Here is a 20,932-nt window from a genome sequence, read left to right on the forward strand (position 1 = left end):
TAACCTCAGTAATCTTCTTTCTTATAGATTATGTCTATTGGTCCTGAATACTAGAGTCTTGTACTTGTACTAGCAAGTTGCTTGCAGAAAACAGCCAATCATGTTTTCATTCCACCTCCTTCTCAGGGAGCTGCTCCTGCCCCCTCAGATTGTACAAAGGCAATCAAGTACCACTCTAATAAAAGACATAAGAGGAAGGAGAAAAACAGGGAAGTTTGACAAAACGATTTTGTTCTGTTCTGTAACAAACATAGGAAACATTATAACATCCAAACTTGTGCAACCAGCATTAATTATGTATAGAGCTCATAGCTACTCACATCACCTGCTATCAAGCAGAGAGTAAAGCCACACTGTATGCTCATGAGGATTTATCTATGCATATTTCTTCTTTTTTCCCCTCTCAGCTCCTCTAAGACACAGAAACTCTTCAAATCCAGACTGATCCTAAAGCAGAAGACAGACAAAGCCCACTGACAGGCCAGGGCTTCAGGACTACTAGACCCATCAACAAGAAAGACGATTACCGAGGTAAGAACCTAATCTTTCTTTCTAGTGCAATGTGTCTCAATGTGTCTCTAGTGCAATGTGCCTCAAGCAGTTGGTATTAGAACCCACCAGGGACCAGGCGATCCTGGACCTGTTACTCACCAATGGAGACAGTGTCACAGAGGTATCGGTGGGAGATACCTTGGCCTCCAGTGACCACAACATGGTGTGGTTCCACCTCAAGAAAGGAACCGCTAGGTCAAATACATCAACTAAGGTCCTAAATTTTAAAGTAAAAAATTTTCAGGACATGGGGGACTATGTCTACAAGGCACTGCAAAACCGAAGCATGAAGGACAAGGTAGAGGCATTATGGTCAGAGTTGAAATCTACCCTGCAGGAAGCAACCAACATATACATAAAAACCGTGAGCAAACGACGCAGAAAAAATAGACCACAGTGGTTCTCAGCAGAGATCTCAGAACTAGTAAAGCAAAAGAAAAAAGCTTTCGTTACCTACAGCAATCACAACGACTGGAAGCTAAAGAAACCTACCTAGCAAAACCCAGAAAAGTTAAAATGACAGTCAGAGAGGCCAAACTCTGGATGGAAGAAAACATAGCTAGGCAGGTAAAGAAAGGGGAGAAATCTTTTTTTAAATACGTTAGCGACAGGAAGAAGAGCACAAGCAGTATTGGGCGCCTAAAGAAACCTGACGGCGACTTTATAGACTCGGATGCAGACAAAGCAGAACTACTCAATAATTACTTCTGCTCAGTCTTCACCTGCAAAGTGCCAGGATTAGGTCCTCAGCTACAAAAGAAGGGGAGCGCGGAGGACCCATTCCGAGACATGGAATTTACCACGAGCGACGTCTACCGCGAGCTATCAAAACTGAAAATCAACAAAGCAATGGGCCCAGATAATCTACACCCTAGGGTTCTTTGAGAATTGAGAGATGTCCTGGCAGAACCGTTAGCCGAGCTTTTCAATCTTTCCCTAAGCAAGGGAAAAGTGCCCCTGGACTGGAAAACTGCCAAAGTTATCCTGCTCCACAAAAAGGGATGCAGGTCAGAGGCTGAAAATTATAGACCGGTGAGTCCCACATCAATAGTGAGAAAACTCATGGAAACGCTGATTAAAAACAGATTGGACACGATTCTGGATGATGAAAGATTAAGGGATCCCCACCAGCATGGCTTTACAAAGGGAAGGTCTTGTCAATCCAATCTGATAAGCTTCGACTGGGTAACAAAAAAACTGGATGGGGCGAGTCCCTGGACATCGTTTATCTAGACTTCAGTATGGCTTTTGATAGTGTCCCACACCGTAGGTTATTGAACAAGATGAACTCGTTAGGACTAGGAGAAATACTGACAGCATGGGTAAAAGACTGGCTTAGCGGAAAACGGTATTCCCTCAAAAACGTCGAAAGTGACCAGTGGAGTGCCACAGGGCTCGTTTTTGGGCCCGATGCTATTTAATATCTTTATAAGGGATCTGACTCAGGGGCTTCGAGGCAAAATTACATTATTTGCCGATGATGCTAAACTATGCAACGTTGTGGCCTGGGCAACAGAACCTGACAGCGCAACCAGGCCCAACACTATGGAGCAGGACCTACTTCTACTGGAACAATGGTCCAGTACTTGGCAACTAAACTTTAATGCCAAGAAATGTAAAGTAATGCATCTCAGAAGCGGAAATCCATGCAGAACATACACCTTGAACAGTGAAAACTTAACAAGAACTACTGCAGAAAGGGACTTAGGAGTACTCATCCGAGAAGACATGAAAGCTGCAAATCAGGTGGAGAAAGCTTCAGCAAAGGCTAGACAAATGCTGGGTTGCATCAGAAGGAGATTTATCAGCCGAAAGCCTAAGTCAGATCCATGGTGAGACCGCATCTGGAGTACTGTGTCCAGTTCTGGAGGCCGCATTATCAAAAGGATGTGAAGAGGATGGAGTCAATTCAAAGAATGGCCACTAGGATGGTCTCAGGACTTAAGGATCTCCCATATGAAGAATGTCTGACTAGACTGCACTTATATTCTCTCGAAGAGTGCAGAGAAAGAGGGGACATGATAGAAACATTCAAATACATCACGGGCCACAATGAAGTGGAGGAAGAAATCTTTTTTCTTAAGGGTCCCACAGTGACAAGAGGGCATCCACTAAAACTTAAAGGGGGAAGATTTCATGGAGACACCAAGAAATACTACTTCACCGAAAGGGTGATTGACCGATGGAATGATCTACCATGCCAGGTGGTCGAGGCCAGTAGCGTGCTCGACTTCAAGAGACGATGGGACAAACAAGTGGGGTTGCTACAGAGTTATGCTTGTAAGATAGATTCTCATGGGAGTGGGGACTCTTGAATGGGCAGACTTATTGAGGGAGGTCGGACTTGATGAGGGAGGGTTCTTGAGTGGGCAGACTTGTTGGGCCGCCGGCCCTTTTCTGCTGTCATACTCTATGTTTCTATGTTATGGACATATAAAAGCAGTCCCCAGAACCTAGGGCAGGCCCACTGAGCCTGCCTTCAAAATGGAGGATCCAAAAGTGGCATCTTTCATGGCTGCTACATCCATCCTATAGAAACTGGTAAAGGTATGAAGGGTAGACCATGAAGCCGATCTACAAATCTCCTCAGGCGAGAAAGCCCTAATCTCTGCCCTAGAGGCAGCAACTCCTCTAGTGGGAGTGCGCTTTCAACACAATCGGTGGCTGAGGAAATGGTCATTTTAATCCATCTGGAAATCAAGGCTCTAGATGCCGGCCTCTCATTCTTGGCATGACTGGTCAGAACAAAAAGGTGATCCAAAAGTGAAACTCATTAGTAACAAGGTACAAAAGTGAAACTCATTGGTAACAAGGTAAAAAAGAATCCCAATTATCCAGTACTCAAGCAGCTGGCAACTCTCACCCAAATGGCAAAAAAAAAAAAAAAAAAAATCATCTTCCCTCCAGCCCCTAAAGCAGCAGTGGCAGTGGTCCTGACCAGACAACCCCTCCCCTTCCCTTCCTACAGCTTCCAAAGCAGCAGCAGCAGTGGTCCTGATCCACCAATCCCCTCTCCCTCCCTTACACAAAGCAGCAGAAGTGGCAGTGATCCTTACCTGTCAAACCCCTTCTCTCCCTTGTCCAAAGCAGCAGTAGCGGTTCTGACCTGCCAACCACCCTCCCTCCCTTACCCAAAGCGGCAGCGGTCTTAATCCGCCAACCCCCCCCCCCCTCCCTCCCTTATCAGAAGTAGCAGCGGCAGCCGGTTAGCAGAGGCAGTGTAAGAAACAGGTCAGCAGGGCCTTTCCTCTGCTGTGATGAGGGAAGAACCATGCAGCTGGCCCACTGTTAGTCCTAGCGAGACGGCAAGGAGCCAAACAGCCTGTGCTCATGCTCCTGACTAAATCAGGGATGCAAGCAGCTACGCAGAGGATGGCCCCTGAGCTCAAAAATAGGAAAGCAGGCTGGCTAGCTAAGTGTCCCCAAGGGCTGATCCTGTTACTACTAGACTTCCACTGTGCAAGTTTCTCCTACGCAGAGGTCCCACCTTGTAGGAACATCCGGGCACCAAGCCTCCAAAGGACACTGAGAAAAAATACCTAAAAATAATAAAACCACAGAGATCAAACACACTTCTGAGAAATTTGCTTACAGAAAACAAACTGAAGGGGCAGAAGCAGCTCCTTGGGAAGGAAGTGGAGTTGAAAATATGACCGACAGTTTTGTTTGCTGTGAAGGTAAAGCACTGAACACACAAACAATTTCTGAATGTTTTTAAATAAATGAGGTTAATAATTAACTGTAAAAGGTAAAGTTTTTATTGAGTTTGTAAAATATGGCATTAGGATGAATTGTTTAGTCAATGGTGGGAGAAGCACTTTTTAATGAGGTGTGAAATTAATTAAAAATTACAAATCCGAAAACAATAAAGGGAAAATCATTTTATTTAAGTGACACACTATATGAATTGTTCAGGCTTTAAAAACCATTTTGTTTGATATCTTGTTGTTAGGCACAGGCGTTAAAAATGCTGAATCCAAACGGCAAAAGTTTGTGAACCCCTGAGGAAGCTGAAAACAGTGAAACAGCTAAGCTCCCGTTGGGTTAAGTGCTTTGCTTACAGTCTAATTATCGGGAATTGGCCAGCATTATTAATAAATGAGCCTGATATGGGTCCTCTGTGAATTTATGATGATATTCATACCCGATAAGGCATCTGCCAGTTTGGGTGTTCGGGTGTTTGACATTCACAGGTTCCTGTTTTAAGTGATATCAGTATATCTGATTTTATTACACTTGTCTCAGTATGTATACAATATTTAGACTCGAGTTGAGCAATTTGTTCCAATTTGTTTTGTTTTGACTAGCACCAGTACTGTCTTTTCCTAAGTAGGTCCTTCTTGTATGACTTGTGAAAAATATTGCTATTATGGTATTTTGGAATTGCACTGTAGAACATAGAAACATGATGGCAAATAAAGGCCAAATGGCCCATCCAGTCTGCCCATCCGCAGTAACCATTATCTATTCCTCTCTCTAAGAGATCCCATATGCCTATCCCACGCTTTCTTGAATTCAGACAGAATCTCTGTCTCCACCACCTCTTCCCAGAAACTGTTCCACGCATCTACCACCCTATCTGTAAAAACGTATTTCCCTAGATTACTCCTGAGCTTATCACATCTTAACTTCATCCTATGCCCTCTCATTCCAGAGCTTCCTTTCAAATGAGAGACTTGACTCATGCGCATTTGCATCTCTATCTCCCCTCTCCTGCCTTTCCTCCAAAGTATACATGTTGAAATCTTTAAATTTGTCCTCATACGCTTTATGATGAAAACCACACATCATTTTAGTAGCCTTCCTCTGAACCGACTCCATCCTTTTTATAGCTTTTTGAAGATGCAGCCTCCAGAATTGCACACAATATTCTAAATGAGGTCTCACCAGTCTTAGATAGAGGCATTAATACCTTTTTTTCCTACTGACCCTACCCCTTCCTATGCATGAGTGCTGCCCAATTCAGGATAAAAAAATTTGATCCGATTCAGCCTATTGAATTGAATTTTAATTTCGATTTTCCTGCCCAAATGGGTGTTTTTTCAAACATCCTGGTGGGTGTATTTTATAACCTCTTCACCCCCTTTGCCCTCTCCTACCCATACTGGCGCTCTGGTGTAAACAAAAAAGATTTTTCCTTTCTCTGTTAAATCCTACCTCATGTTTGTGGTCTAACACCAGCTCTGGCAGGATACACATTTCAAATCTGATATATTGTAATCACAAAACAGAAAATAAAATTACTTTTTCTACCTTTTGTTGTCTGGTCATTATTTAAATCTTGTTGGTCGCAGGCTCTGGTTGTCTTCTGCTAATTCACTTGCCAGGGTCTCCTTCTTTCTCAGTGCTAACTATCCATCTTTCATATCTGTCCTCCCCTTCTGTTTCCCTTCCCTCCCCGGAGGTCTGGCATCTTCCCTTTTTTCATCTCCATCCACGTAGCTGCATCGATGGACCCCCACCATCCCCAGATCCACCATCTCTCCTTTTCTCAACTAACCTTTCATCCAGCATCTCTCCCTCCTTCCCCAGTGTAACATTTCTCCTTCCCTCCTTTCTGCCTCCCCATCCATCTCACCCTCTCCATGAGTCCAGTACTTTCTGCTTCCTGCATGCTTTATCTCTCTATCCTTGCCTCTTCCCTCGAGTGGCAATCCTCCTTCCCACCCCCAACCCAACATGCTCTCTCCCCATGCACCATCTCACCCTCCCCTCCAGTGTGTAGCACCTTTCCCTCACTTTCTGCCAGGTCCAGTAGCACCTCTTCTTCCTTCCTTTTACCTACCCCCTGTCCAGCAGTACCCCTTCTCCCTTCATTGCTCCCCCTGTCCAGCAGTACTCCTTCTCTCTTCCCTCCCTCCGTGTACTTCTAGACCAGGGTCCCCTGCCCTCAAAGGCCTGTCCCCCACGAAGTCACTGCTTCGGCTTCGGCGTCGGAGAAGAGGAGAGGGGCAGGCGAGGAGAGGGACAGGAGAGGAGCAGAGAAAAGAGGTTTTCTTTTCTTTTTTCTTTTTTTTTCAGCGGGCCAGCGCGAGGGGAGAGCCGACAGGCCAGCAGAGAGCCAGGGGCAGGCGAGAGGTAGCTCCGCCCACCCCCACCGCGTCAGCGGCTTCAGCCCAGACTCCCCCTTAAGAGGGGGCGATCCGCGGCAAGGGGCTCACTGCTTCGGCTTCGGCGTCGGAGAAGAGGAGAGGGGCAGGCGAGGAGAGGGACAGGAGAGGAGCAGAGAAAAGAGGTTTTCTTTTCTTTTTTCTTTTTTTTTCAGCGGGCCAGCGCGAGGGGAGAGCCGACAGGCCAGCAGAGAGCCAGGGGCAGGCGAGAGGTAGCTCCGCCCACCCCCACCGCGTCAGCGGCTTCAGCCCAGACTCCCCCTTAAGAGGGGGCGATCCGCGGCAAGGGGCTCACTGCTTCGGCTTCGGCGTCGGAGAAGAGGAGAGGGGCAGGCGAGGAGAGGGACAGGAGAGGAGCAGAGAAAAGAGGTTTTCTTTTCTTTTTTCTTTTTTTTTCAGCGGGCCAGCGCGAGGGGAGAGCCGACAGGCCAGCAGAGAGCCAGGGGCAGGCGAGAGGTAGCTCCGCCCACCCCCACCGCGTCAGCGGCTTCAGCCCAGACTCCCCCTTAAGAGGGGGCGAGCCAACGGCGCGTGGCCGTTCGGCGCGCGGCAAAGGCGCTCGCCTTAGCGAGAGCGCCTTTGCGAAGGAGCCTTAAGAAGGAGCCCAGGCAGCCCAGCAGCAATATCTAATATACCACAGGTACTTCCCCCCTCTTCTCACTTCTCATTTCTCTCTCTCTTTCTCTTTCTACTCTTTCAGCTAGCTGCGCGCCGGGCACAATCCTTTCACACCTCGGGACATAGGAAAGAGAAAGGAGCAATGGAGGATGTGGGAACCCAGCAGAGCTACCCAGTATACTGCATCGGGTGCCATATGTATGACTACCTCCCCTCCGGGAGGCAGGCATACGTATGCGGTCGATGCCAGGAACTGGACAGCCTGAAACAGGAGGTCGGGAGACTGCAGGTTAGAGTCCAGGAGCTGGAGGGACTCTGCACCATGGAGGAGCAATGCTGGGAAACTGAAGACACCACCAGAGGGAGCCACATCGCGGAACAAGTTAGGGAGCTCGAGAAGTTCATTGAGGAGGCCTGCAGGAGGATGGAGGCACGAGACCACCAACACACCAGGAGAGAACCGACAGTTGGACGACAGGAACTACCAGACACCATGGGAATAGGACCTTGCGGAGGACCTGGGCAGACAGAGGAGGAGGAGACCCATCAGAGCCAGGAGAATGGACTAGCGGACTGCGCAGAGGACACAGACCTGAGACCAGGGGCGGAGACACAGCTGAACCCAGACGACGGACGAATGGACGGCACATATGACACAGATCTGAGACCAGAGAGACAGTTAAAGAAGGGGAAATCAGCAATCGTGGTTGGAGACTCAATCCTGAGAGGAGTGGATAGTCACATAGCCGGAGGGAGAGAGGACCGACTGGTGACATGTCTCCCGGGGGCAAGAACAAAAGACGTCATCAACAATATCGAGAGGATCCTGGAGGGAGCCGAGACGGAGGAGACAGCAATAGTGATCCACATAGGAACAAACGACATCAGCAGGAGAAACTTCAACAGGACTACACTAACTGACCAGTTCAGGATCCTGGGGAGGAAACTGAGACTAAGGACAAGGAGGATAGCCTTCTCAGAGATCCTGCCAGTACCGAGAGCGGACACAAGGAGACAGAGCGAACTACAAGCAATTAACGCTTGGCTGAGGAGATGGTGCGAGGAGGAGGGTTTCCACTTTGTTAGGAACTGGACTACTTTCCTGGGGAAGAACAAGCTCTACAGAAGAGATGGACTACACCTTAGCACAGCTGGGACGAGGATGCTGGCACGCAACGTCCAGAACGTCATAGACTTGGCTTTAAACTGAAGAGAAGGGGAAAGCCGATAGTCGAACTGACCTCGACACATCGGACTTCAGTACCTGACAAGGATACTGACCTGGGACATTGGGAAGGAAAGCTTGGGACTGAGTGTGTATGTTTTGAAAAAGGACCTAAGGACGCATTGCAGGGACCGAGGGCACAAATGGAACTCGTAAGAGACACCAACATGGAACAACAGGAGCCAGAGGAGCAAGGACCTTGTGAAATAGAGACCAGAACTGAGAGAAAATTACGACAACAAGTGGTGCAGGGGAAACAGGCTGAGGATGTCACAGACACACAGCAGCAGGAGGAGGATGAAGCTCGGGGGCTGGCAAACCATGAGGAGGACTGCAGGAGTACCAAAACACGAGGAGAACAAAAAGAGAGGGCAAAAAACTGGGTCTTAAACTGCCTGTACACAAATGCTAGGAGCCTGAGGGCCAAAATGGGAGAACTAGAAATCACTGCTAGCAAAAAGGACCTAGACATAATTGGAGTCACAGAAACTTGGTGGACTGAGGAAAATCAATGGGATGTGGCCATACCAGGGTACAAACTATACAGGAGAGACAGGGCACATAAAAAGGGTGGAGGAATAGCGCTGTACGTAAAAGACTCCATACCCTCAACCAGGATGGAAACAACAGTACAGGCGGATGGCTTGGAATCAATATGGGTTAAGCTACAGGGAGGAACTGGGGCAGACATTAAAATGGGTCTGTACTACCGCCCACCAGGACAACCTGAAGAAATCGACCAGGACCTGGAGGCAGAACTGAGGCAGGTATGCAGAAGCGGAAAGGTGATGGTGATGGGGGACTTCAACTATCCAGGGATAGACTGGAGTATTGGGCACTCAAACTGCGCAAGGGAGACCAAATTCCTAGAGGTCATGAGGGACTGCTTCATGGAGCAACTGGTCACGGAACCAACACGGGGTGACGCCACTCTTGACCTAATCTTCAACGGACTAGAGGGGCCAGCAAAGGAGGTGACAGTATTAGCCCCGCTAGGTAACAGTGATCACAACACGATCCAGTGCAGGCTAGAAATTGGATCATCAAAGGGGAAAAGAACCACAACGACGGCACTCAATTTCAAAAAAGGAAATTATGATGCCATGAGGGAAATGGTGGGAAAAAAACTCAAAGGTAACATAGGGAAGATGGATTCCGTAGAAAAAGCCTGGACCTTACTCAAGGGAACTGTGCACGAAGCGCAAAACCTGTGCATCCCCAAGTTCAGGAAAGGGTGCAAAAAAAATAGAACAAAAAACCCAGTGTGGATAACAAATGCAGTGAAGAAGGCGATAAGCGACAAGAAAGCATCGTTCAGAAAATGGAAAAAAGACAAAACAGAGGAGAACCAAAAAGTGCACAAAGAACACCAGAAGGAGTGTCACCGAGCGGTTAGAAAAGCAAAAAGAGAATATGAAGAGAGACTGGCAGAGGAAGCAACAAACTTCAAGTCGTTCTTCAGATACGTCAAGGGGAAGCAACCGGCAAGAGAAGAAGTGGGACCATTGGATGATGGAGACAGGAAGGGAGTGGTAAAGGAAGAGAAAGAAATAGCTGACAGGTTAAATGAGTTCTTCACGTCAGTTTTCACGAGGGAAGATATAACCAACATCCCAGAACCTGAAGAGAGCGTAAAAGGAGACCAAGATGTAAAACTGGTCAATTTAGAGGTAAGCCAAGAAGATGTACTCAAGCAGATAGACAGACTAAAGAGTGACAAATCTCCAGGTCCGGACGGCATTCACCCAAGGGTACTCAAGGAACTAAAAAACGAAATAGCGGAGCCACTTCGACAAATATACAGCCTATCCTTAAAAACCGGAGAGATCCCGAAGGACTGGAAAATAGCAAATGTCACGCCCATCTTCAAGAAGGGCTCAAGGGGAGACCCAGGAAACTACAGGCCAGTGAGCCTGACCTCAGTCCCAGGAAAGATGATGGAGGCACTGATTAAGGACAGCATCTGTGAACACATCGAAAACAATGAGCAGCTAAAACCGAGTCAGCATGGCTTCTGCAAGGGTAGGTCATGCCTCACAAACTTATTGCACTTCTTCGAGGGGGTAAACAGCCAGGTGGATAAAGGGGAATCTATAGACATCATTTACCTTGACTTCCAAAAAGCCTTCGACAAGGTACCACACGAAAGGCTGCTTAAGAAGATATGGAACCACGGGGTACAAGGGGTGATCCACCGATGGATCAAAAACTGGCTGGCGAACAGGGAACAGAGGGTTGGCGTAAAGGGCCAGTACTCAGACTGGAAAGGGGTCACGAGCGGAGTTCCGCAGGGGTCGGTGCTGGGACCGCTCCTGTTCAATATCTACATAAACGACCTAGAGGCGGGAACCAAGTGTGAGGTTATTAAATTTGCAGATGACACCAAACTATACAGCAGGGCTCAAACCAGGGGAGACTGCGAAAATCTCCAAAAGGATCTAACGCAGCTGGAAAAGTGGGCCGAAAAATGGCAAATGAGCTTCAACATAGGGAAATGCAAGGTCATGCACGTGGGGAAAAAGAACCCGATGTTCACATACAGAATGGGGGGAACACCGCTAGGGGTCAGTAACCTGGAGAGAGACCTGGGAGTGATGGTAGACGCAACACTGAAGGCATCAGCGCAGTGCGCTACAGCCTCAAAGAAAGCTAACAGAATGTTGGGTATCATTAAGAAGGGTATTACGACCAGGACGAAGGAAGTCATCATGCCGCTGTATCGTGCAATGGTGCGGCCGCATCTGGAGTACTGTGTCCAGTACTGGTCGCCGTACCTCAAGAAGGACATGGCAGTACTTGAGGGAGTACAGAGAAGAGCAACTAAACTGATAAAGGGAATGGAAAATCTCCCATATACCGACAGGTTGAAGCAGTTGGGACTTTTCTCACTGGAAAAGCGGAGACTTAGAGGAGACATGATAGAAACCTTCAAGATCCTGAAGGGCATAGAAAAAGTAGACAGGGACAGATTTTTCAAATTAAGGACCACCACAAGTACAAGGGGGCACTCGGAGAAATTGAAAGGGGACAGGTTTAGAACAAACGCTAGGAAGTTCTTTTTCACTCAGAGGGTGGTGGATACATGGAACGTGCTTCCAGAGGCTGTTGTAGACAAGAAAACATTAAATGGTTTCAAAGAAAGTTTGGATAGATTCCTAGAAGAAAAAGGGATTGAAGGGTATAGATAGGTATAGACCACTACTCAGGCAATGGGCCTGATGGGCCGCCGCGGGAGCGGACCGCTGGGCAGGATGGACCTATGGTCTGCCTCAGCGGAGGCAACTTCTAAAAAAAAAAAAAAAAAAAAAAAGGCCTGGCCCGCCCTCCTTCTTTTCAGGTCCTCAGCTTCTCCCGGGCCTCTTACTCTTACCACAGCCTGCAGAGAGGATGGCTAATACTCTACGCGATCCTTGTAGGCTGCCACAGTCCTCAGAAGCACGTTCCCTCCAATGTGATCCCACCCCTCCTCTGACATCAGGGGCAAGATCGCATCAGAGAGAACGTTCTTCCGAGGACTGTGGCAGCCTACAAGGATCGTGTAGAGCACCGGTGATCCTCTCTGCAGGCTGTGGTAAGAGTGGGAGTCCTGGGGGGGGGGATAAGCCGGAGGATGTAGGAAAGAGTACCAAAGCAGACAAAGCACGGAACAAAAGTAGAACCAGCATTTTTGCAGCCCTTCCTGACTGACCCTCCCCCCTAGCCCCCTAAAGCAGGAGCAGCAGCAGCAGGCCAGCAAGAAGCAGTGCTGACGCTCCTACTTTAGGAAGGCACGGGGAGGAGGGTTGGTCACCAAATCGGCCAGGCCGATTTAATTTTAAATCAAATCGATTCGAATTGATTCACCCGAAGTGAATCAGTGAATCGATTTGAATCGGAAATTGGGCAGCATTACTATGCACCCTAGCATCCTTCTAGCTTTTACTGTCTCCTTTTCAACCTGTTTGGCCACCTTATGATCATCACATACAATCACACCCAAGTCCTGCTTTTCTGTCATGCACATAAGTTCTTCACCCCATAAATTGGACCATTCCTTTGGGTTTTTGCAGCCCAAATGAATGACCTTGCATTTCTTAGCATTAAATTTTAGCTGCCAAATTTCAGACCATTCTTCAAGCTTTGCTAGATCTTTCTTCATGTTATTTACACCATCCGGGGTGTCTACTCTATTGCAGATTTTGGCATCATCCGCAAAGAGGCTAATCTTACCCAACAGCCCTTCAGCAATATCGCTTATAAAAAATGTTAAAAAGAAGAGGCCCAAGAACAGAGCCTTGAGGCACACCACTGGTAACATCCCTTTTCTCAGAGTGATCTCCATTGATCATTACCCTCTATCGTCTTCCACTCAACTAGTTTTTGACCCAGCCCATCACTTTGGGGCCCAGCCCAAGGGCACTCAGTTTATTTATTAGACGTCTATGTGGAACACTGTCAAAGGCTTTGTTAAAATCTAATTACACCACATCTAGCGCACTCCCTCTATCCAATTCTCTGGTCACTCAGTCAAAGGAATTGATCATATTTATCTGACAAGACCTACTTGTAGTGAATCCATGTTGCCTCCAGTCTTGTAATCCTCCAGATTCCACAAACTTCACTATTTTCTGTTTTAAAAGTATTTCCATTAATTTGCTTACCACAGCTTTTAAAAGTGTTTTAAAAAGAATTTTCATTAAGTTGTTTTTAAAAGCGTTTTAAAAGCATTTTCATTAAGTTGCTTTTAAAAGCATTTCCATTAATTTGCTTACCACTGGCCTGTTATTTCCAACTTCTTCCTTACTTCTACTTTTATGGAGAGGGATCACATCCGCCCTTCTCCAGTCCTCCAGTACCACTCTCGACAAGCATTGAACTTCCCTAAGATCCTTCAGCACCCTCGGATGTATACTATTCGGCTCATCTCTTTGTCTACCTTTAATTTAGAAAGCTCCTCACGAATACAACCCTATGAAAACTGATCAGTGTCTACCACTACTCCATCCCTATTTGTTTATGTCTTCTGCAGTCCCCTCCTGGCACTTCAGCCGTGAACACTGAACAGAAATATTTGTTAATTCTCCCCTTCAGTTTTGAGTCTCACAATGCCACTTTTGCACTTCTTCCTAATACTGATATATCTAAAATGTCTTGTTTCCCCGTTTTACTGAGTCAGCTATTTTTTTTCTATTTGTATATGTGCTTTCCTGACTACTTGACCAGCCTTTCTTAATTTTTCCAGTTATTTTTGCCTCTCTCTTTCTGCAATCTTTTGTAATTTATGAAAGCGAACCTGTTATTCCTTACCTTCTCAGTTATTACTTTTGAGAACCAAAAGTACTGTGCTTCCCTGGTGGTCTAGCTGCATATTGGGGCAGAAGCGATTCCCATTTGCTCCTGTCCATGCACTCTCAACGGTGAAAATGACCGGCAAAACTTCCAGCAGTAGTCTCGTGAGTTGCGGCCGCCATTTTCACCACTGAGAGTGAATGGGCATCAGCGAGTGCACTTGCTCCTGGCCCAATGTGCCGCTAGACTACCAGGGAAGCACGAGATGCTTGAGGGTTCTTACACTGGATCTGGGGGGTAGGGTTAGTCGAGGGGGTAAGCTGTGCCTGCTTGGACTGGGGAAGAGAGAGGGGGGAATGCTGCTGGTTCATGTGCGCTAACATGAACCAGCAGCATGTGGGGGAAGTCTGCTGGTGGGGGATGGTGCAACTGATGGCGGGCCCTCTGCCGATTCGGGGGTGGGTGGTGGTAGTAGAGGAGGGATACTACTGGGAGTGAGTGTGGTAGGAAAGGAACATCAGGGAGGAGGCAGGACTCAAGGCCATTTTTTAATCCCCAAAATGGTTTATATTTGAGTATATACAGTATTTAAGACTACTTCCTTTTTGATTTAAAAAGAAAAAAAGAAAGGAAAAGATTACCTTCAAAGCAGCCTCATAAACATCATTAGTGAGGCACTCCATCATATAGGAACCTCCCCATGGATCTGCCACTTTAGGAATGCCAGACTCTTCTTGAATTATGATCTGAGTATTTCTGGCAATTCGAGCACTCTTCACTGTGGGTAAACCCAAAGCTTCATCAAATGAATTTGTGTGCAAAGATTGAGTACCTCCAAACACTGCTGCCATTGCTTCAATCACAGTACGAATGATATTGTTATAAGGATCCTACCATGAATTAAGAAAGAGAGCATTTATTACAAGTAATGATCCAGACAAATGGCTAATATAACCTCTGCAAGTACAAAAGGATTCTACCAGTGTTTTCTAGAAAATAACTCACACTGCTCAACTTATTAACCGAGTATATAAATAAATCATTACAGGAAGGTGAAACTATTTTGCAGGTAACTGTTTAATTATTAAAAAAACAATAAGAGGCAATCAAAGCACAGTAAAAGTTGGGCTTTTCTCACACTTTAATTTCCCATGAGAGTGATTAACCTCTGGTATATCAGGGAATCACTTCTGCCCCACCCTGACAGAACCCCTCGGGATTTGCAGGGACAGAAAAATAACACCAGCTTGTTGCTGGCAAATTTTTCCAGGGATAATGTAGCTTGCACAATTCACAACATGCCACACTTTTTGACTTGCATGCATTAATAATGAGATGTTTTGCATGCCATGCATTTCAATGCTTTGCATCTCATTATTATTTGATTTTTTTAGCCCATCCTCCCAAGGGAGCTCAGAATGGGTTTACAAATCAAATACTCAAGCGTTTTTCCCTATCTATCCTGGTGGGCTCACGGTCTATTTAATATACCTGGGGCAGTGCAGGATTAAGTGACTTGCCCAGGGTCACAATGAACAGTAAAAGGTTTGAACCTATAACCTCAGGGTGCTGAGACTGTAGCTCTAACCACTATGTCACATGGACCCCATGGAACCTAATATTAATGTGTGGTAATGAAATACATATTATTGCCCTTTACTATGTGTTAAGTGGCAAGTAGAGGGAGTGTGTTGTGCAGGGGCTAGAGCTACAGCCCCTGTGCAAATAACATGCAAATAACATGAAGAAAGATCTAGCAAAGCTTGAAGAATGGTCTGAAATTTGGCAGGAAGGAGACCTTGGAGTGCACTGGTTACCTATAGAAGCTAGGATACAGTTTAAAATTTTCTGTATTCTATTTAAAATATTGTTCAGCAGAGGAGGAAGTGACATCACCACTAGGGAATGGATGCCTGAATTGTTAGCTCCGTCAAGAAAGCAAGGAAATTGTAATTAAAAGCTTGTTCTCTCCATTCCTTTGGTTCTCTAGAGGGTTGGCCACTTACAGTGACTGAATGTTGACAGAAAGAAACTTGAAAAGTTTAAAAATACCACTGGGAGTGCTGGCTCTTGCCGGGCTGTGGTGGAGAAAACTAGAGGCGTGGAGGCATAGATGGCGCCTGAACCATCGGAGTCAGAGGATGATCAAAACCTAGCCAGCACTCCTAGAGATGATGACATCACTAAAAAAGATATTTCCCGTTGGTTCCAGGTACTAAAAACGGAAATGAAACGGGTTTGGGGTGATGTTCAATCAGCGTTGGAAGAGTTCCAAAAGAAATTGGTGAGATTGGGAGCTGTGTGGAGCTTGTTGAGGAATGCTTGAATGCAGCGGAGGAGCAACAGCATGCTGCCCAATCAGGTGAGCAACAGAGTTATAAAGATTGTACTTTTGTTTCTGGACGCCATTGAGGATCTTGAAAATAGATCCTGTAGAAACAATTTATGTTTCAAAGGGATTCCTGAACTTGAGCAATATGATGCAGAACAAGTAGTTTTATGGATCTACCAATTTCTATTGAAACTGGAGGACCCAGTTCCTGATGATGAACTTTCCCATTCCATTAAGTTGGACTGTGTGCACAGAAATCTGGAACCTTGGGCTGAATAATCCCCAGAATATTATTGTTTGTTTTCAAGACTTTTGGATGAAAGAGATGATCTTGCAGAAGGCGCACACTCTTCGGGACTTAATCTGGGAGAATTGTAAAATCTCTGTTTTCCAGGACTTGGCAAAAATCACTTTACAAAAGAGAAAGCTGATGTCACTCGTTATCTACGGGCTGCAAACTATCATTATAGATGGCTTTTCCCATTTGGGATGATGATTACTATTGCTGGGAGATCTAAATGGGTCCAGACGACTACAGAGGCTTGGAAGATTTTAGAGGAATTGGGCTGCAAAGATTTACCAAATGAGGAAGTTCATTCTCAGGAGCAGTCAGAGACTAGCACACGAGCTGATGCTAAATGGAGGAAGGTGCCTGGTCCTAAATCTCAAAATCAACAAAGGGCAGGAGCCTCTTCAACTTGAAGCTGGGACTTTTGCATCGACTTTGGGTTTTTCTTTGAATTCTGGTAACAGTCTCAAAAGGATTTGAAAGGGTTTATCTTGGCTGTCTATGAAGGTTGCGGCCTGATTGGTGTCTTAGGGATGACTGTGTTGATTGTGTGCTTGCTGGAGTGATTGGTGAGTGGGGAGGGTTGTCCACTCTCTTGATGGGATGATCTTCCTACTGGTACTTTTTGCTGGCTGCTAGGGGGGTATTTGTAAGGAGAGGGGTGAGTGGGAAAAGAGTTTTCTCAAAATGATTCTGGTCGGCAGAATGCGACAATGACTTTCAGATTTTCAGGGAACATCAATGTCTTAATGATAAAGGTAAAACATAGCATTGTCCAGAATGAGCTAAAATGGTAAAAATGAGAGGAAGTGCTATTGCATCTGGGGCCTAGGGATGGACATACCTTACATTCTTTTTCTTATACAGCTTATGGTCAACATGGTCCCAAGGGTAAGAGACAATCGGGAGGATTAGCAATCTTGATTTATGCTAATTACCCCTTTATATTGGAAGATACTTATAAAGATGAGCATTATATTTTCATTACAGAAAGATGTATTTTTGCCTTATAGAACTCACCTGCTCAGTAAGTGACCATCCTGAAGTCTGGCAATGAGCTCTCAGTAGAAGAGACTTCTGATTTTTAGGCTGGAATTTATTCTCTATTAAATTAGCCCAAAGACGTCTGCCAGCTCTCATCTTAGCTATTTCCATATAGAAGTTCATCCCAATACCCCAGAAGAAAGACAGTCTACAGTAAAAAAACAAACAAACAAAGAAATACATTATTTTACCATACCATGGAAAAGTAATGTGGCTCATGGCTGTAATTAAGAACTGACAAAGTAACAAAAATATACAAGCTGAGTATCAAAAAATGAAAACCAAAAACTCTAATAGATATTCAAGCAGGCCTGCTAATATCAGAAGGCAGAAAAGGCAAGTTATTAACACGGAGAAAAAGACTTCAGTGTTTCAAGGAAAAACATCCAAGAAACTACTATGACCAGTACTAAACTGTCATAGAAAAACACATCCTTGGTCAAAAAACTCCGTGAATAAATATTAGAAAGCTATAATAGCACAGTTCAAAATGCACAGTTCAAACTGCAAATAGCAACATGCTTAAATAAACTTGCACTTATCTTCAATACATCTAACAAAAATATACACGCTGAATATAAAAAAATGAAAACCAAAAACTCCAATAGATATTCAAGTAGGACTGCTAATATCAGAAGGCAGAAAAGGCAAGTTATTAACACAGAGAAAAATTAAGAACTTCCAGGCATACCTCAGTTTGCTGCCCGTATATCTACTGCATCTTATGAACTGTAGAAGGAAGCTTTTCAGCACAATTCATGTATTAAAAGTGCACTAGCATTACATCTAAGAAACTCAAACACTAGGTTTAACAGCAAGATTTAATTGTCTGATAAGACTTGGTAATGAATCACATCATCTTTTTCGCATCTGGTTGTACGTGTGGGGTTGTGCAGAGTGAAGTGTGTTTGCAGGTAGGAAGGTGCTAGGCCCCAGACTTGTTTGTAACAGAGACATGCAGATTTGAACAGTATTTGTGCCTCCATTGGTAGCCAGTGCAATTTTTTGTAATAGGGGCTAATGTGGTCTTTTTTTCTTAGTCCGAAGATCAAGCGAAGTGCAGTGTTTTGCACTAATCTTAATTTTTGTACTGTTTTTTTGGGGATACCCAGGTAAGCGATGTTGCAGTAATCTAGGGTAGATAGGATCAGCGACTGCACCAGTAATCTAAAGGATGTTGTGTCAAAGTATTTTTTTAATAGTTCTTAGCTTCCACATCGTGTAAAAGCATTTCTTCACCAGTAGGTTTGTGTGGTCAGCCATGGTTAGATGAGTATCTAGAGTGATACCCAGTATTTTGGAGATTGGGTATTCATGGTTGTTTATTTTTAACGATGTTTTCATTATTTTGTCGTTGGGGCTTGCCAAAAAGATTTTTGTTTTCTCTGTGTTCAGTTTTAGTTTGAAGCTAGTGGTCCATTTTTCGATTTCTATCATTGTATGTGAGAGTTTATCTATAGTTTCATTTGTGATGTCAGTTATGGGGATTAGGATGGTTATATTGTCTGCGTAAATGTAGTGCTTTAGGTTTAATTTTTTTAGTAGGTGACCTAAGGATGCGAGGTAGATGTTGAATAATGTGGGTGATAGAGGGGAGCCTTGGGGCACCCCTGATGGGTTTTTCCATGAGTTGGAGTAATTTCCGTTGCTGGTTACTCGGTAGGATATGTTTGTTAGGAATTCTTGGAACCATTTCATTACCTTTCCTGAGATTCCTATTGTGTCAAGGCACAGTAGCATGATTTTGTGGTCTACTAGTTCGAACGCACTGCTAAGGTCTAGTTGCAGAATCAGTGCGCTTTTGCCTTTGCTGAAAAGATCATAGAGGTGGTTTAGTATGGAAGCTATGACAGTTTCTGTACTGTATCCTTTCCTGAAGCCTGATTGGTGTTCACTAAGAGTGTTAAATTTGTCTAGGTAGTCTGTTAGTTATAGGTTGACCAATCCTTCCTGTAGTTTTGTGAAAAGGGGAATGCTTGCTATGGGTCTGTAATTGGATGTAAGAGGAAAAGAAGGCCGCTTTGGTTCTCCAAAGAAGTAGTTGAGAAGGTAAGGAAAAAGATGCAGTGAGACCCAAAAATGCCCACAATGCCAGCTGCAGTAACCCTGCGAGAACATAATTTTCTACATTTCTATGGTGCCTAAAAAGGGGTAAAATATCTATAAAACTGGTTGATAACCGGTTTCTAGTTTATATTTCTTTTTTAACTTACCTGGGTGCAAATTCATCAATGCTCAGGCCTGCTTGCAGTCCCGTTCTACAGTATTCCAAACCATCAGCTATTGTATAGGCCAATTCCAGAATTGCATCAGCTCCTGCTTCTTGCATATGGTATCCACTAATTGAAATGGAATTAAATTTTGGCATGTGCTGTACAAAGAAAACCAAAAATGGCTAATTTATCATGTATAAATAAACACAGTATACAACAATAAATAAGGTCTTAATTACATCTGACCTGGTCAATTCACCACAAAACAAGTCTGTCTCTTAAAAACTATGTTCTAAGACATTGGTTCCCACTGCCAGTCCATAAGGCCACCAGTAGATCAAGTAATCTAAAGGGGGTGAAGAACTTTTGTGCATGAAAGAAGAGTGGGACTTGGGTATGATCGTATCTGATGATACTGAGGTGGCCTAACAGGCTGAAATGGCAACGGCAAAAGCTAAGATACTTAGGTGCTTAGGGAGAGGTATGACCAGTAGGAAAAAAGAGGCAATGATGCCCCTGTATAAGACTCTAGTGAGACCTCATTTAGAATATTGTGAACAATTCTGTACACCGCACCTTCAAAAAGATATAAATAGGATACAGTCGGTCCAGAGGAAGGCAACTAAAATGGTCAGTGGTCTTTGTCACAAGGCGTACAGGGACAGACTCAAATATCTAAATATGCATACTTTGGAGGAAAGACAGAAGAAGGGAGATATGATAGAGACCTTTAAATACCTACGTGGCATAAATACACATGAGATGAGTCTCTTTCAATTGAAATGAAACTCCAGAGTGAGAGGGCAAGGGATGAAGTTAAAAGATGATACGCTCTGGAGTAATTTAAGAAAATACTTTTTTACAGAAAGAGTGGTAGATGCATGGAATAGTCTACTGGTAGAGGTGCTGGATACAAAGACTGTGTCTAAATTCAAGAAAGTGTGGGACAATCACGTAGGATCTCTTAGGGAAAGGAGATTTTATTTAAAACATTTATATCCCGCATATCATCAAAATCTATGTGGGTTACAATATGCATACAAATGCATTAAAATAGACAATTTCACACATTAAAATTGCCATACAAATAAAATTTATCAATAAAATACTGCAAATATATTTCTCTTTTATAAATTACCAAAAGCCTCCTGAAAAAAAATAAGTCTTCAGAGCTTTTTGAAAAGAAAGAAACAAAGAAATCTGATGTATCATATCTGGAAAAATGCTTTAGTACCTGAATAAATTCATGTAAACTGTTCTGAGCTCCCTTAGGAGAACAGT

The 20,932-nt window shown here is 44.7% G+C and overlaps 1 protein-coding gene across 4 annotated transcripts in view; it reads right to left on the reverse strand.

Moving 5' to 3' along the window:
* MMUT (methylmalonyl-CoA mutase) overlaps positions 1 to 20,932 on the reverse strand; it is a 90,094-nt gene that overhangs the window by 42,335 nt on the left and 26,827 nt on the right. For all 4 annotated transcript variants that reach the window (XM_033935892.1, XM_033935890.1, XM_033935891.1 and 1 more), the window contains exons 4-6: positions 19,652 to 19,809; positions 17,415 to 17,586; positions 14,415 to 14,663 (exon numbers count right to left, since the gene is read on the reverse strand). In XM_033935892.1, coding sequence (XP_033791783.1) covers positions 14,415 to 14,663; positions 17,415 to 17,586; positions 19,652 to 19,809 — 579 coding nt within the window. The remainder of the gene's footprint in view (positions 1 to 14,414; positions 14,664 to 17,414; positions 17,587 to 19,651; positions 19,810 to 20,932) is intronic.

This window comes from Geotrypetes seraphini, chromosome 3, assembly GCF_902459505.1.
Source record: "Geotrypetes seraphini chromosome 3, aGeoSer1.1, whole genome shotgun sequence".
In the NCBI taxonomy this organism is placed as follows: Eukaryota; Metazoa; Chordata; class Amphibia; order Gymnophiona; family Dermophiidae; genus Geotrypetes; species Geotrypetes seraphini.